This window comes from Lutra lutra, chromosome X, assembly GCF_902655055.1.
Source record: "Lutra lutra chromosome X, mLutLut1.2, whole genome shotgun sequence".
Lineage (NCBI taxonomy): Eukaryota > Metazoa > Chordata > Mammalia > Carnivora > Mustelidae > Lutra > Lutra lutra.
This window is the reverse complement of record NC_062296.1, coordinates 57454743-57472658: the sequence shown is the minus strand read 5'-3', so window position 1 is coordinate 57472658 and position 17916 is coordinate 57454743. Positions and strand designations below refer to the sequence as shown.

Below are 17916 nucleotides of genomic sequence, written 5' to 3'. Positions count from 1 at the left end.
CAGCCCACACAAGGGAAACCCACAGAGTGCCAGGCTCTGGTGGCCAAGGGAGACTTTTGGGCCACACGGAACATTTCCTACACAAGACTGCTCCTTCAAGACCGAGGGAGGTCGCTGTTTTACCTAATACATATAGACAAACACAGAGAGACAAGCAAAATGAGGAGACAGAGGAATATTCTCCAAACCAAAGGGGGCGGCAAACCCTCAGAAAAAGACCTTAATGAAATAGAGATAGGGATGGGGCACCTGGGTGGCTCAGTGGGTTAAGCCTCTGCCTTCAGCTCGGGTTATGATCTCTGGATCCTGGGATCGAGCCCCGAGTTGGGCTCTTTGCTCGGCAGAGAGCCTGCTTCCCTCTCTCTCTATGCCTGCCTCTCTGCCTACCTGTGATCTCTCTCTGTCAAATAAATTAAAAAAATCTTTAAAAAAAAAAAAAGAAATAGAGATAGGGAGACTCCCTGATACAGAATCCAAAGTAATGGTCATAAAGATGCTCACTGATCTCAGGAGAAGAAAGGACAAACACAATAAGAACTTCAACAAAGAGGGACGCCTGGGTGGCTCAGTCAGTTAAGCATCTGCCTTCAGCTCAGGTCATGATCTCAGGGTCCCTGGATGAAGCATCAGGCTCCCTGCTAAGTGGGGAGTCTGCTTCTCTCTCTCCCTCTGCCTTCTCCCTCTGCTCGTGTTCTCTGTCACAAATAAATAAAATCTTTTTTTTTTTTTAAAAAGAACTTCAACAAAAAGAAAAAAATATGTGGGTACCTAGGTGGAACAGTAGGTTAAGCATCTGTGTTCAGCTCAGGTCATGATCTCAGGGTCCTGGGACTGAGCCCTGTGTCGGGGTCCCTGCTGGGCAGGGAGTCTGCTTCTCTCTCTCCCTTGGCCTCTTCCCCCAACTCATGCACACACACTCTCTCTCTCTAATAAATGTCTTTTGGGGAAAAAAAGAAAAATATGTAAGTACCAAACAGAAGTTATAACTAAACTGAAAAACGCACCAGAAGGGTTCAAAAGCAAAAGAGATTATATAGAAGCACAAATCAGAGAAGCAATGGAAAACATACAGAAAGAGCATCAAAGAGAAAAAAAAGAACTAAAAGAGTAAGGATACCTTAAGAGACCACTGGCACAACATTAAACAGAATAATAGCATTATAGGAGTTCCAGAAGATAGGAGAGAAAGGATCAGAAAATTATTTGATGAAATAGCTGAAAACCTCCCTAACCTGGGGAAGTATACAGACATCTGTTTCAGAAATTCAAAATCAGAGTTCAAAATCAGATGAACCCAAAGGGAAAACACTCCAAGACACATTATAATTACAACGGTTAAAGTTGGGGCACCTAGCTGGCTCAGTGGGTTAAGCCTCTGCCTTCAGCTCAGGTCATGATCTCCAGGTCCTGGGATCGAGCCCCACATCGGGCTCTCTGCTCAGCAGGGAGCCTGCTTCCCCTTCTGTCTCTCTGCCTGCCTCTCTGCCTTCTTGTGATCTCTGTCTGTCAAATAAACTCTTTTTAAAAAATGGTTAAAGATAAGAATACAGAGAAAATGTTAAAAGCAGAAAGAGAAAAGCCAAGTATTACAAAGGAAACCCCAAAAGTCTGTCAGATTTTTCAGCAGAAACATTTAGACCAGAAGTGAGTGGGATGACATATTCAAAGTGTGGAAAGGGAAAAACTGCGAGCCAGGAATTCTCTACCCAGCAAGGTTATCATTCAGAATTGAAGGACAAATTAAGAGTTTCTCAGATAAGCAAAATCTTAAAAACAGAGCTCATCACCACTAAACTGGCCTTACAAGAAATGTTACAGGGACTTCTCTAAGCTATGAAGAAAAGGCAGTAATTATATTTAAAGAGGGGGGCGCCTGGGTGGCTCAGCTGGTTAGGCATCCAACTCTTGATTTCAGCTCAGGTCGTGATCTTGGGGTCCTGGAATAAAGCCCCATGTCTGGCTCTACTCTGAGGAGGGAGTCTGTGTGATGGCTCTCTCTCACTGCCCCTCCTCTCTCTTTCTCTCCCCCCACCAATAAGTAAATCTTTAAAAATAATAATAATAAAATAAACATACAAAAGTAAAACTCTCACTTGAAAAGGTAAGTAAAAATCAAAGACAGTGGGTCAACCACTTATAAAGCAAATATGAAGGGTAAAAGACAGAAATAGTAAAATTAACTGACAGTAAAATAATTAGGGGCACCTGGCTGGCTCAGTCAGTAGAGTATTTGATTCTTCATCTTGGGGTTGTGAATTCAAGCCCCACGGTGTGTGTAGAGATTACTTAAAAATAAAATTAAAAAAATAATTAAGGGATACATGAAATAAAAAGATACAAAATGTATCATCAAAAATCTAAAATTTGTGGGGCGCCTGGGTGGCTCAGTGGGTTAAGCCTCTGCCTTCAGCTCAGGTCATGATCCCAGGGTCCTGGGATCAAGCCCCACATCGGGCTCTCTGCTCTGCAGGGACCCTGCCTCCACCTCTCTCTCTGCCTGCCTCTCTGCCTACTTGTGATCTCTGTCTGTCAAATAAATAAATACAATCTTTTAAAAAAATCTAAAATTTGGGGGAAAGAGTAAAAATATAAAGTTTGCTTTTGAATGTTTTCAAAATTAAACTACTGTCTACTTAAAAATGACTGTTACATACATGTTATATGTGAACCTAACAGTACCCATGAAGAAAAAAAATTCAGTAAATACATAAAGAAAGGAATCTAAACATAACACTGAAGAAAATAAACCACAAACGAAGAAAGAGAAGAAGAAACAAAGAGGAACTACAAAACAGCCAGAAAACAATTAATAAAATGGCAGTAAGTACATACCTATCAATAATTAAATGTAAACAGACTAAATGTTCCAATCAAAAGACATAGGGTAGGTGAATGGGGAAAAAAACCCTTTTATATACTGCCTACAAAAGACTCACTGCAAACCTAAAGACATGCCCAGACTGAAAGTAAGGGGATGAAAAAGGATATTTCATTTAATGGAAATGAAAAGAGACCTGGGGTAGCAATACTTGTATCAGACAAATTAGACTTTAAAACAAAGACCATAACAAAAGACACAATGATAAAGGGGTCAATCCAACAAGAGGATATGGAATTTGTAAATGTCTATGCACTGAACATAGGATTATCTAAATACATGTAACAAATATTAACAAAAATAAACAAATAGACGGCAATACGGTAATAGTGAAGGACTACAACACCTCCCTTACATCAATGGATAGATTATCCATACAGAAAATCAGTGAGAAAACACTGGCCTTACACAATACATTAGATTAGATGAATCTAATAGATATATACAGAACACCCCATCCAAAAACAGGAGAATACACATTCTTGAATGCATAGGGAACATTCTCCAGGATGGACCACATGTTAGATCACAAAACCAGTCTGACAATATGCTATTAAACAACCAATCAAGAAACTGAAAAGAAATCAAAAGGTAACATGGGAGTGCCTAGGTGGCTCATTCAGTTAAGTGTCCAACTCTTGGTTTCAGCTCAGGTCATGATTTCAGGGTCTCGTGACTAGGCCTCAAGTCAGGCTCTGAGCTCAGTGGGGAATCTGCTTAGGATTCTCTCCCTCTCTCCCTGCCCCTCCCCCCACTTGCTCGTGCACTCACACGTACTCTCTCTCTCTCTCTAAAACAAGTAAATAAAAATCTTAAAAAGAGAGATAACGTGACACAAATGAAATGGAAACACAATGTTCCAAAATCTTTGGGACACAGCAAAAGCAATTCTGAGAGAGAAGTTCATAGCAATAAAGGCTTACCTCAGGAAACAAGAAAAAGATCAAATAAACAATCTGTCTTTTAATACGCAAGGAAATAAAGAAAGAAGAACAAAGCCCAAAGTTAGTAGAAAAAGGGAAAGAGTAAAGATCAGAATGGAAATAAATGAAATAGAGACTAAAAGCGCAATAGAAAACATCAATGAATAAGAGCTGGTTCTTTGAAAAGATAATCAACAAACTTTTAGCCAGACTCTAGAAAAAAAAGAGCCCAAATAAATAAAATCAGAAACAAATGAGGAGAAATTACAACCAATACCGTAGAAATACAAAGAATTGGGGGCATGTGGGTGGCCCAGCGGTTAAAGCCTCTGCCTTCAGCTTAGGTCATGATCCCAGGGTCCTGGGATCAAGCCCCGCATCAGGCTCCCTGTTTGGCAGGGAGCCTGCTTTCCCCCTTCTCTCTCTGCCTGCCTCTGCCTACTTGTGATCTTTGTCTGTCAAATAAATAAATAAAATCCTAAAAAAAAAGAAATACAAAGATTGTAAGACAATACTATCAACAACTACACATCAACAAATTAGACAACCTAGAAAAAAAATGGATAAACTCCTAGAAACATACAATCTTCCAAGACTGAATCATGAAGAACCACAAAATCTGAAGACCAATTACTAAGAATGAAACTGAATCAGTAACCAAAAAACTCCCAAAGAACAAAAGTCCAGGTCAAGTTGGCTTTCTCAAATTATGCCAATTCTTAAAGAAGAAGGAACACTTCCAAACTCATTATACAAAGCCAGCATTACCCTCATCCCAAAACCAAAGACACTACAAAGAAAATTACAGGCCAATATCCCTGATAAACCTAGATGCAAAAGTCCTCAACTAAATATTAGCAAACCAAATTCAATAAAACATTAAAAGGATCACACCCCATGACCAAGTAATTAATTCCACTTGGAATTAATGGTTTAACATCCACAAATCAATCAATGAGATACACCAAAAGCACTGACAAAATTTAACATTCATTTATGATAAAAACTCTCAACAAAGTGGGTATACAGAGAAGGTATGTCAACACAATAAAGGCCATATATGACAAACTCACACCTAGTATCATACTCAACAGTGAAAAGGTGAAAGAAAGCCTTTCCTCTAAGATCAGAAACAACATAAGGATGTCCACTGATCACTTTTATTCAACATAGTACTTGAAGTCCTAGCCACAGTAACTATGCAGAAAAAAAAGAAAGAAAAGGCATCTAAATGGGAAGAAGGAAAACTGTCACTATTTGCAGATGACATAATATTCTATCGAAAAAAAAAACCTTAAAGACTCCACCAAAAAACTATTGGAATAAATTCAGTAAAGTTGCAGAACACAAAATTAATACACAGAAATCTGTTATGTATCTATACACTAACACCAAAACTATCAGAAAGAGATTTAAAAAACAATCAGATTTACAAGTACATCAAAAAAAAACCCTAAAATACCTGGGAATAAATTTAACCAAGGACATGAAAGACATTTATTCTGAAAACCATGAACCACTGATGAAAGAAACCAAAGATGACACAAATGGAAAGATACCATGCTCACAGACTGAAAGAAATAATATTGTGTAAATGCTGTGGCTAAAGCAATCTACAGATTTAACACAATCCCTATCAAAATACCACAGGAATTTTTCACAGAACTGTAACAAATAATACCAAAGTTTATATGGAACCACAAAACATCTCCCATAGACATAGCAATCTTGAGAAAGAACAAAGCTAGATATCATGCTCCTTGATTTTCAACTATACTATAAAGCTACAATAATCAAAACAGTATGGTACTTGGACAAAAACAAACACATAGATCAATGGAACAAAATAGAGAACCCAGAAATAAACCCATGCTTATATGGTCAATTTATCTAGAACAAAGGAGGCAACAATATAACAATGGAGAAAAGACAGTGTCTTAAATAAATGGGTGCTAGGAAAAGTGGGCAGCTGCATGCCAAAGGATGAAACCGGACCACTTTCATACACATACATAAAAACAAGCTCAGGGCCCGGGGAACATAGTAGGGAGATTATTCACTCTTCTTGGAGTGCATGCCTGAGAGACAACCCTCATGGAGACACCTCCCCAGGAACAAAGAAGTTGGCCAGAGCCATTTCAATTCCCCAGCCCTCAGCATACACAGAGCCATCTGTGGCAAGCAGCATACACTGACACTGGCTACCTAACTTGTTTACACAAAGCTTTATGCCCCTGCACACAGGTGGAACAGCCCTGCTCAGTCCTAGCATGGCAGGCCCCTCCCCCAGAGACCAGCAGAAACCCCTGTCCACACCACATCGCCTGACCAGGGAGTCCTCTCTGCAGGGCCTCAGTTCCAGTGAGGTCAGTGACAGGTCTCATTTAACAAGCAGACCACAGCACATCTAGTTCAAACTCGCCACATTCAGGCCAGGGACCAAACACTGTCCACAGCAGGCAAGAAGAGCCTCTGCAAATGATTTTATTTTTTAAGAGCGGCCAGCACACAACAGCTGAGCACACACAGCACACACAGGAGATACTCTGTGAAGTGCCAGGCCCTGGGCATCACATGGCCCCTTCATTACTTTCAGAAGCGGGAGACATAAAAGGCTTCTCTAACACACAAAAAAAGGAAGAGACTTAGATAAAATGTGAAGACAGAGGAAACTATCCTAAATGAAAGAACAAGGCCACAGTCAGAGATCTAACCGAAACAGATGTAAGTAACATGCCTCATGGAGAATTTAAAGCAATCATCATAAGGATACACACTGGGCTTGATAAAAGAATAGAAGACATCAGTGAGACACTTGCCAAAGAGAAAAAAAAATTAAAATAGAATCAATCAGGGGTGCCTGGGTGGCTCTGAAGTTTAAGCATCTGCCTTTGGTTTGACTCTCAGCTCATGTCTTGATCTCAGAGTCATTAATTCAAGCCCCACATTGGGGTGTCAACTTAAAAAAAAAAAGAATTGACCAAAGATGAAAAGGACAATAAACAAGATTAGAAACACGCCTGATATAACAAACAGCAGGATAGAAGAAGCAAAGGAATGAATTAGTGACCTAAAACACAAAATAATAGAAAGTACGTAATGAAGATGAATAAAAGAGAGAGAGAAATTATGCAACAAAATAAACTTAGGAAATTCAATGACTCCATCAAACATTACATTTGTATTATAGGAGTCCCAGAAGAAGGAGAGAAAAGGGGGGTGGGAGAAAATTTATTTGGAGAAATAATAGCTAAAAACTTCCCTAATCTGGGGATGGAAGCGGACATCTAGATCCACAAAGCACAGAGAACTCCCATCAAAATCAACAAAAGCAGGCCAACACAAAGACATATTGTAATTAAGTCTGTGAAATATACTGATAAAGAAAAAATCTCAAAAGCAGTAAAATATAAGAAGTCCTTAATGGCACCCAACTGGCCCATTCAGTAGAGCATGTGACTCCTTATCTCGGGATTGTGGGTTTGAGCCCCACGCTGGGTACAGAGATGACTTAAAAAATAAAATCTTAAAAAAATTAGTCCTTGGAACACTTCAGTGGCTCAGTCATTAAATGTCTGCCTTTGGCTCAGGTCCTGATCCCAGGGTCCTGGGATCGAGCCCTGTGTCAGGCTCCCAGCTCTGCAGGAAGCCTGCTTCTCCCTCTCCCACTCCCCCTGCTTGTGTTCCCTCTCCCACTGTCTCTCTCGGTCAAATTAACAAAATAAAATCTTTAAAAAAATTAGTCCTTAACGTACAAGGTTAAGGTCCATAAGGCTAGCTGCAGATTTATCAAAAGAAACTTGGCAAGTCAGCAGGGAGTGGCATGATCTATTCCAAGTGCTGACTGGAAAACTCTGCAGCCAAGAGTACTCTACGAAGCAAGGCTAGCATTCGGAATAGAATGAGAGATAACAAGTGTCCCAGACAAACAAAATCTCAGGGAGTCCATGACCACCAAACCAGCCCTGCAAGAAGTATTAAAGGGGACTCTGGAAAGGAAAGACCAAAAGTGACGAAGGCAAGAAAGGCACAGAGAAAATCTCCAGAAATAACAAAACAAGAAATAAAATGGCAATAAATGCATATCTATCAATAATTGCTCTGACTGTAAATGGACTAAATGCGCCAATCCAAAGACACAGGGTGTCAGAATGGATTAAAAAAAAAAAAGACCCTTCAATATGTCACCTATAAGAGATTCATTTTATTTTACTTTTTATTTTTTTAAGTAATCTCTACATCCAGCGTGGGGCTCAAACTCACAATCCTGACATCAAAAGTCACATGGCCACTGTCTGAGCTAACCAGGCACTCCACCTAAGAGAATCATTTTACACTTCAAGACATCCACAGATTGAAAGTGAAGGGATAGAGAAAAATTTATCATGCAAATGGATGTCAAAAGAAAGCCAGAGTACCTACACATATTGGACAAACCAGACTTTCAAACAGACTGCAACAGGAGACAAAGAAGTGCGCTGTATCATAATAAAAGGGACAATCTAACAAGAAGATATAAAAATTGAAAGTATTTATGCACCCAACCTGGGAGCACCCAAATATATAAAACAATAATAAACATTAAAAAACTGATAACAATACAAAATGGTAGAGGATAGTAACACCACACCACTTACATCAAGGGACAGAAAATAAACAAGGAAACAACAGCTTTGAATGACACAGTGGACCAGATGGACTTAGATACATTCAGAACATTCTATCCTAAAACAGCAGAATACATTCTTTTCAAGTACACACAGGACATTCTCCAGAATAAATCACAGATTAGGTCACAAAAACAGGTCTTAACAAATACAAAAAGACTAAAGTCACACCATGCACCTTCTCTGACCACAGCGTTATGAAACTTGAAGTCAACTACAAGAAAAAATCCCACAAACACGTGGAGGTTAAACAATATGCTACCAAACAGTGAATGGGTCAATCAGGAAATCAAAGAAGAAATTAAAAAATACACAGAAACAAGTGAAAATTAAAACACAATGGTCCAAAACCTTTGGAACACAGCAAAAGCAGACCTAAGAAGGAAGTATATACCAATAGAGGCCTACCTCAAGAAGCAAGAAAAAAATCTCAACTAACAACCTAACATTACAACTAAAGGAACTAGGTAAAAAAACAACAAATGAGGGACGCCTGGGTGGCTCGGTTGGACGACTGCCTTCAGCTCAGGTCATGATCCCGGAGTCCCAGGATCGAGTCCCGCATCGGGCTCCCAACTCCATGGGGAGTCTGCTTCTCCATCTGACCTTCTCCTCGCTCATGCTCTCTCTCACTGTCTCTCTCTCAAATAAATAAATAAAAATCTTTAACAACAACAACAACAACAACAAATGAAGCCCAAAGCCAGCAGAAAGAAGGAAATAATAAAGATTAGAGGAGAAATAAATGATACTGAAATTTTAAAAAAACAACAGAACAAATCAATGAAACCATGAACTGGTTTTTTGAAAAAATTAATAAAATTTAGGGATGGGCGCCTGGTGGGGGCTTAGTGGGATAAGCGTCTGCCTTCTGCTTCTCCCTTTCCGACTGCCCCTCCCTCTGCTCATGCTTGCTTGCTATCTCTCTCTTAAATAAAATCTTTTTAAAAATTAATAAAATTGATAAACCTCTAGCCAGACTTATCAAAAATAAAAGAGAAAGGACCCAAATAGATAAAATCACAAAGCAAAGAGGAGAGATCACAACCAACACCACAGAAATATAATTATAAGAGAATATTATGAAAAACTATATGCCAACAAATTGGGACAACCTAGAAGAAATGGATAAATTCCTACAAACATATAAAAGCTACCAAAACTGAAACACGAAGAAATAGAAAACCTGAACAGACCCAAAACCAGCAAGGAAATTGTACCAGTAATCCAAAAACTTCCAACGAACAAAAGTCCAGAGTGCTCACTTCAGCAGCACATATACTAAGAAGTCCAGGGCAAGATGGCTTCACAGGCAAATTCTACCAAATATTTAAAGAGTTAATACCTATTCTTCTCAAACTATTGCAAAAAATAGAAAAGGAAGGAAAACCTCCACATTCATTCTATGAAGGCAGCATTACCCTGATAGCAAAACCAGATTAAAAAAAAAACTACTAGGGGCGCCTGGGTGGCTCAGTGGGTTAAGCCGCTGCCTTCGGCTTAGGTCATGATCTCGGAGTCCTGGGATCGAGCCCCGCATCGGGCTCTCTGCTCTCTCGGGGAGCCTGCTTCCTCCTCTCTCTCTGCCTGCCTCTCTGCCTGCTTGTGATCTCTCTGTCAAAAAAAAAAAAAAAAAAAAAAAAACTACTAAAAAAGAGAACCACAGGCCAATATCCCTGATGAACATGGATGCAAAAATTCTCAATAAAATATCAGCAAACCAAATCCAACAATACATTAACAAAATCATTCACCACGATCAAGTAGGATTTATTCCTGGGATGCAAGGGTGGTTCGAAATTCACAAATCAATGTGATATATCACATTAATAAAAGAAAGGATATAAACCATATGGTCATTGCAATAGGTGCAGAAAAAGCATCTGACAAAGTACAACATCCACTCATGATAAAAACTCTCAACAAGATAGATTTAGAGGAAACATACTTCAACATAATAAAGGCCATATATGAAAAACCCACAGCTAGCATCATACTCAATGAGGAAAAACTGAGAGCTCCTCTTCTACAGTCAGGAACAAGACAGGGATATCCAGTCTCACCATTTTTATTTACCTGAGTACTGGAAGTCCTAGTCATTGCAATCAGAGAACAAAAGGATATAAAAAGTATCCAAATAGGCAAGGAAAAACTAAAAAATCTCACTACTTGCAGATGACATGGTACTGTACATAGAAAACCCAAAAGACTCCACCAAAAAACTGCTAGAACTGATACACAAATTCAGTAAAGTCACAGGATACAAAAGCAATGTACAGAAATCTGCTGCATTTCTATTTACCGATAATGAAGCAGCAGAAAAAAAAAATTAATGAATCAATCCCAGGGGCACCTGGGTGGCTCAGTCAGTTAAGCATCTGCCTTCGGCTCAGCTCATGATGCCAGGGTGCTGGGATTGAGCCCCGCATCGGGCTCGCTGCTCCATGGGCAGCCTGCTTCTCCGTCTCCACTGCTTCTGCTCTCCTGCATTCTCTCTCTCTCTCTCAAATAATTTTTTTTAAAAAAGGAAACCAATCCCATTTACAATGGCACCCAAATCAGTAAAATACCTAGGAACAAACCTAGCCAAGGAGATAAAAGACCTGTACTCTGAAAACTAAAACACTGATAAAAGAAATTGAGGATGATACAAAGAAATGGAAAGATGGGTACCTAGGTGGCTCAGTCAGCTAGGCATTGGACTCTTGGTTTCAGCTCAGGTCATGATATTGATGGTGGTAAGATCAAGCCCATCAGCCTTCACGCTCAGCATGGAGTCTGCTTGAGATTCTCTCTCTCCCTCTCCCTCTCCCCCCTATTCTCTCCCTACCTCTCACTGTCTCTCAAAATAAGTTAAATAAAATCTTTAAAAAAAGAAATGCAAAGACATTCTGTGCTCATGGATTGGAAAAGCAAATATTGTTAAAATGTCTATACTATTCGAAGCTCAATCTGGACATTTAAACCAATCCCTATCAAAATACCACCAGCATGTTTCACAGAGCTAGAACAAACAATCCAAAAATGTCTGTGGAGCCATAAAGACCCCAAATAGCCAAAGCAACCCTGAAAAAGGGAAGCAAAGCTGGAGGCATCACAATTCCAGACTGCCAGTTATATTACAAAGCTGTACTAATCAAAACAGCATGATACTGGCACAAAAATAGACACATAGGTCAACAGAACAGACAAGAAACCCCCCAAATGTATCCACAACTATCAGTCAATTAATTCTAGACAAAGCAGGAAGAATACCCAGTGGGAAAAGAATGTCTCTTCAACAAATGGTGTTGGGAAAACTGAACAGCAACTTTCAAAAAAAAAAAAAAAAAAGAGGGGCGCCTGGGTGGCTCAGTGGGTTAAGCCTCAGCCTTCGGCTCAGGTCGTGATCTCAGGGTCCTGGGATCAAGTCCCACATCGGGCTCTCTGCTCAGCAGGGAGTCTGCTTCCCTCTCTCTCTCTGTCTGCCTCTCTGCCTACTTGTGATCTCTGTCTGTCAAATAAATAAATAAAATCTTAAAAAAAAAAAGAAACTGGATCACTTACTTACACCACACAGAAAAATAAATTAAAAATGGATGAAAGACCTAAATGTGAGATATGAAACCATAAAAACTGTGGAAGAGAACACCAGCAGTAACTTCTTGCCATGGGTAGAAGCATCTTCTTTCTAGATCTGTCTCCTGAGGCAAGGAAGACAAAAGCAAAAGTAAACTATTGGGACTAAATCAAAACAAAAGTCTTCTACACAGTGAAGGAAACAACCACCAAAACTAAAAAAGCAACCTACAGAACAAGAGAAGATATTTGCAAATGACATATCTCAAAAAGGGTTAGTATACAAAACATCTAAGGAACTTATAAAACTCAACACCCCAAAAACAAATAATGCAATTAAAAAATGGACGGAACGGATGCCTGAATGGCACAGTTTGTCAATAGTCTGACTCTTGGTTTTGGCTCAGGTTGTGATTCCAGAGTCATGAGATCAAGCCCCACATCAGACTCCAAGCTCAGCACAGAGACTGAGGGAGATTCTCTCCCTCTCCCCCTCCCCACTGTGCATGCTCTCTCTCTCTCAAATAAAAGAAAACAGGCAGAAGACATGAACAGGTATTTTATATATATATATAGTGGAATATTACTCAGCCATCAAAAAGAATAAAATCTTGCCATTTGCAAAGACGTGGATGGAACGTATTATTCTAAGCAAAATAAGTCAGAGAAAGACAGATACCATATGACTTCACTCATATTTGGAATTTAAGAAATGAAACAGATGAACATAGGGGAAGGGAGGGGGAAAAAAACGAGATGAAAATTGAGAGGGAGGCAAACCATAAGAGGTGATAAACTCTAGGAAACAAACTTGAGGGTTGCTGGAAGGGAAGTGGGTAGGGGACGGGGCAACTGGGTGATGGGCATGAAGGAGGGCACTTGATGGAATGAGCACTGGGTATTGCACTCAACCCATGAATCACTAAATTCTACCTCAGAAACTAATAAAAAATAATTTGATTTATTATAAACTACAATAAAATACAAACAGAAACTTCCCAAATTTTTTCCCCAGAATACCAGTGACTACTGAAGTAAGTAATTTAAGAAAAGATTCCTGAAATGGACCTGAGTGTCCCAGTGCAGTACGATCCAATTTTTAAACAATGTGCAGGGGTCACTACAAACCCCGTGCCACCAGCAAATCCTATCAACAATTTAAGTGTTTTACTTAAAATGGAAAAGCAGCTTGCAATGACATCAGCTTCAGGAAATAAAACACCTGTAAAGCATGAAAATAAATAAATCTTTTTTAAAAAGTTAAAAATGGGCAGAAGACATGAATAGACAATTCTCCAAAGAAGACATCCAGATGGCCAACAGACACATGAGAAGATGTTCAACATCACTCAGCGAAATGCAAATCCAAACTACGATGAGTTATCACATCACTCCTGTCTGAATGGGTAAAATCAACAACATAAGAAACAACAGATGTTGTGGAAAATGTGGAGAAAGGGGAACCCTCTCGTACTGTTGATGGGGATGCAAACTGGTGCAGCCACACTGGAAACAGTATGGAGGTTCCTCAAAAAGTTATAAATAGAGCTACCCTACAACCCAGCAATCACACTGCTAGGTACTTACCCAAAGAATACAAAAGTACTAATTCAAAGGCATACAGACCCCAGTGTTTATAGCAGCATTATCTATGATAGCCGAATTATAGAAACAGCTGTATGCTAACTAACTGGAATTTAAATAAAAGTGTAAAAAAAAGCGTGGGACTGGCAGAGGATTAGATACATAGATCAATAGAACAGAGTAAAGTCCAGAAATAGATCCACAAATATGGCCGACTGATTTATGACAAACCTGCAAAAGCAATTCAAAAGAGAAAAATGATCCTTTGGACAAATGGGGTTGGAACAAATGGAATTCCACATGCAAAATAATAACCCTCAACCTACTTCTCACCCCTTATATAAAAATTAATGCAAAAGAGATCACAGGTCTAAATGTAAAAGCTAAAACTATGAAACTTACAGAATCGAAAAAAATCTTCATGACGTAAGGATCCAGCAAAGAGTTCTTAACCATGACACCAAAATCACCATCCATAAAGGAAATAATTCATACACAGGACATTTTCAAAATTAAAAATTCTTTCTCTGTGAATACACTGTTTAGAGAATAAAAAGACAAACCACACAAACTATGTATCCAGCAAAGGACTTGCAAACCACACAAACTATGTATCCAGCAAAGAACTTGCACACAGAATACATAAAGAACTCTCAAAGCTCAGTAGTGAGAAAACAATCTAATTTTAAATGGGCAGAAAAGCGGATTGAACACTTCATCAAAGAGGATATACAAAAAGTAAATAAGTGTATCTAAAGACCTTGAACATAATTGGCTATTAGTGAAACCCAAATTAAAGCCATGATGAGATACCAACTATACTGCCAGAATGACTCAAATTAAAAATACTGACAATACCAAGTGCCGACAACAACGTAGCAACTGGAATTCTTATACATTGCTGGTGGAAATGAAAAATGATTCAACCATTCTGGAAGACAATCTGGCAGAGTCTTAAACATACACTTATCATGTGACCCAGCAATCCAATATTTATTCTAGAGAAATGAAAACCGATGTTTACACAAAAACCCGTGTATGAAGGTTTAAAGTAGTGTTACTTGTAACTGTCAAAAACTGGAAATAATTCCAATGTCTTTCAACAGAAGAAGGGACAGACAAGCTGTGGTGCATCAATATCATGGAATACCACCCAGCAATAAAAAGACCTGACACACACAGCTTGTCTGAATCTCCAGGGAATTATGCTGAGTAAAAATATCCTCAGTGTCAAAAGGTCACATACTGTACGATTTTTTTTTTAAGATTTTATTTATTTATTTGACAGAGAGAGATCACAAGTAGGCAGAGAGGCAGGCACAGAGAGAGGAGGAAGCAGGCTCCCTGCTGAGCAGAGAGCCCGACATGGGGCTTGATCCCAGGACCCTGGGATCATGACCCGAGCTGAAGGCAGAGGCTTTAACCCACTGAACCACCCAGGTGCCCCAGGATTTGATTTTTATCTCATTCTTGAAACAACAAAATTTGAGAAATGGAGAGTGGTAATTCCTAGGAGGCTAAGAATGGGAGGATTAGAGAAAAGGGATGTATTTGGCTATAAAAGGGCAACATAAGAGGTCCCTGCGGTGCCGGGGCTTGTCTTAACCACAGCAAAGTCAACATCCTGGTCATGACATTCTACTATAGCTTTGTAAGATGTACTACTGGGGGAAACAGGTAAAGGATACATGGGATGTCTCTGTATTTTATTTATAACTGCACATCAATCGATTATCTCCAACGAACATTTAATTTTTTAAAAAAAGGTTACATACATAGGATTCCTTTTATATGACATCCTGGAAAAGATAAAAACTGTAGTGATGCAGAACAGATCTGTGGTTGTCTGAGGTTACAAGTGGGGAAGGAGAGAACCATAAAGGAGTAGCACGAGGCATTTTTTTGCCTGATGAAACTATTCTCTATCCCATAGATTAGTTACACCCATCTGTATTCATGAAATACCTTCACCTCAGCACTGACATCAACAACGCCAAATGGGTTCATATTTATTGTACTAGGCAGTGACAACAAATTCAATATTCCAGCACACTAATTTAAATTTTTTTTTTTTTTACTGAAGGAAAAAAGATGTGGCTATAAGCACATCTGCAAGACTCTGTCTCTTGGCCAAATGAGAATCCAAAGTATGACTGATAAACTTACTTCAGGAAAACGATTTCAAGAAAAGCCAGTTCCCTAAGACATTTCGTTCCCAAGTTACACCTTGACGTTATGTCGCCAGCTCACTGAGGAATGCTGTAAGAAATAGCAGCAGGAAACCAGGGACTGCATTTATCACCAGGCTGTGCTTAAAGACAATTCCGCCATCCACAGGAAGACTCTGAAAAGAAATGCCATGGAAGGCAATTACAGGAAACCTCCACTTCCCTGAGGACTTGGTGCGCTCTCTCCTGATGAGCAAGGTGAGCCAGCTTCCTAATTAAGTATCCCTCTGGCAGCCAGAGGCTCAAAGAGACATCTGTAAGTCAATGTTAGTACCAGTCACACCTCCACATGTCTACACTCTAACTTGGCCTTGCTGCTGTCTCTCGTTTTTCCTGATCCCAATGCTTATTTACAAATAATTTCCTATTTTATGTCAGGAATTCCTCCATGCTCATCACATCCATGGTAAAAAAAAAAAAAAAGAAAAAAAAAGGAACAGACCACATACTTACCTGGGGTTTGGCCATTTCCTGTTCTTCTTGGGAAAAGGCAGAGATGTGCGAAGGCTGAGCTGGAAGAACGGAGAAGTATACAGAGTATGAGAGAACCCATCGGGACTATCTGCCTAGAATTATCTGCCCAAGAATTCCCTCCCATAAGCTGGGCATGAGGCCACTCTGTGGAAGTGTGGGCAACCGTGTGGTTTTTAACAACCACCTGTGTAGGGGCGCCTGGGTGGCTCAGTGGGTTAAGCCTCTGCCTTCAGCTCAGGTCATGATCTCAGAGTCCTGGGATCGAGCCCCGCATCGGGCTCTCTGCTCAGCAGGGAGTCTGCTTCCCTCTCTCTCTCTGCCTGCCTCTCTGCCTACTTGTGATCTCTCTCTGTCAAATAAATAAAATAAAATCTTAAAAAAAAAAAAACCACCTGTGTATTCTTGATTCTTTTCCAAACGTGAGCATCTAACACAAAAGGGTTTTGTCTGTATACACTTGTGTACTGACCCAGAAATAGTATTTCTAGGCATTTTCCTTAATGAAATAATGTACTCTAATGCATCACAATTCCTCTGTAAGTACCTTCATCTCAGCGTCTACTTTATGAATGCCAAAGTTAATCCTGTATGACTCAAAATAAGAAGATTAATAAGGATACAAGGGGTGAAATGCTACATAGCTATTTAAAAGACTGTTGTATGCTTTAGCATCTGTGTACTTTTCTGTACACATACCTAAATGAAAGTTTTTAACACGTCACAGAATAAATTAAGCTGAATCACAGTCAACTTCTAAGTGAAAAAAAAAAGGTAGGTTATAAAACCGCAGGAACCCACCACAAACTATATGTGAAATGTTTAAAAACCCAGAGCCCTAAAACACTAAAACTGTCTAAGAATGGATGTATAGACATAGGGTGATAAAATGAATTCCTTTTGATTTTCTTTCGCACTATTTTTAATTAATCTGTAATTCAAATGTGCTAGTATTTGTTAAACGCCAAGAAAACTGAATTTTTGGAAAACTATCAGCCTCCTGACGTTTTAAGCCTGATGATCCACCCCCAGACCCCGCAGCACCAGGCCTCGCCCACCCCCCTCCCAAGTCCCAAGCTCTCAGCTCGGGAGATGAGTCCTCTCAGGTGCCTCTTCCTTCTCCTCACCTCACTGGGGCCGGCTTGCCCAGGAGCCAGAAGGAAGCCTTCGGGTGCAGATTCACTTCAGCTGAAGCATTCACATCAGGCCCCTACCCTGGGGCGCGGGCAATGGGAGAGGGGCACGGGGAGAGGCGGGGGCGCCTAAGGAGGAGCCTGAGGAGTGCGTATGAACCCTTAGCGCAGGTCACTGTGCTGGAAAATGTGTAAAAGTCAACGTTTAACAAGCCCCACTCAACCCTGACTAGTCCCATAACTTTGTCCACCATCGTGCCCAGAGATCGTCATTCGGTCTCCCATCACTCACCCCACAAATCCCACCATCAATGACCCCCCAAAAATCCCCCTTTCGTTCCCCCCGAACTCCCCATCACTCCGCCCATCACCTCTAGCACTCGCCCTCTCAACCCCTCTCTTTCTCTCTCTCTCTCTCACCCTCTCGACAATAGATTTTCTGCTCACTGCAGAGACCAGTGCAAGAACTGGCCC

The 17916-nt window shown here is 40.0% G+C and overlaps 1 protein-coding gene across 7 annotated transcripts in view; it reads right to left on the bottom strand.

Moving 5' to 3' along the window:
• ZNF182 (zinc finger protein 182) overlaps positions 1 to 17916 on the bottom strand; it is a 47755-nt gene that overhangs the window by 13442 nt on the left and 16397 nt on the right. For 2 of the 7 annotated variants that reach the window (XM_047715011.1, XM_047715010.1), the window contains 3 exons: positions 17437 to 17622; positions 16857 to 16896; positions 16292 to 16350 (listed from right to left, as the gene is read on the bottom strand). In XM_047715011.1, the coding sequence (XP_047570967.1) occupies positions 16292 to 16350; positions 16857 to 16862 (65 nt within the window). In that variant the 5' untranslated portion in view covers positions 16863 to 16896; positions 17437 to 17622. Of the gene's footprint in view, positions 1 to 15776; positions 15955 to 16291; positions 16351 to 16781; positions 17389 to 17436; positions 17623 to 17916 lie in introns of those variants that run through there. The other 5 variants (XM_047715017.1, XM_047715018.1, XM_047715014.1 and 2 more) reach the window with 4 other exon arrangements.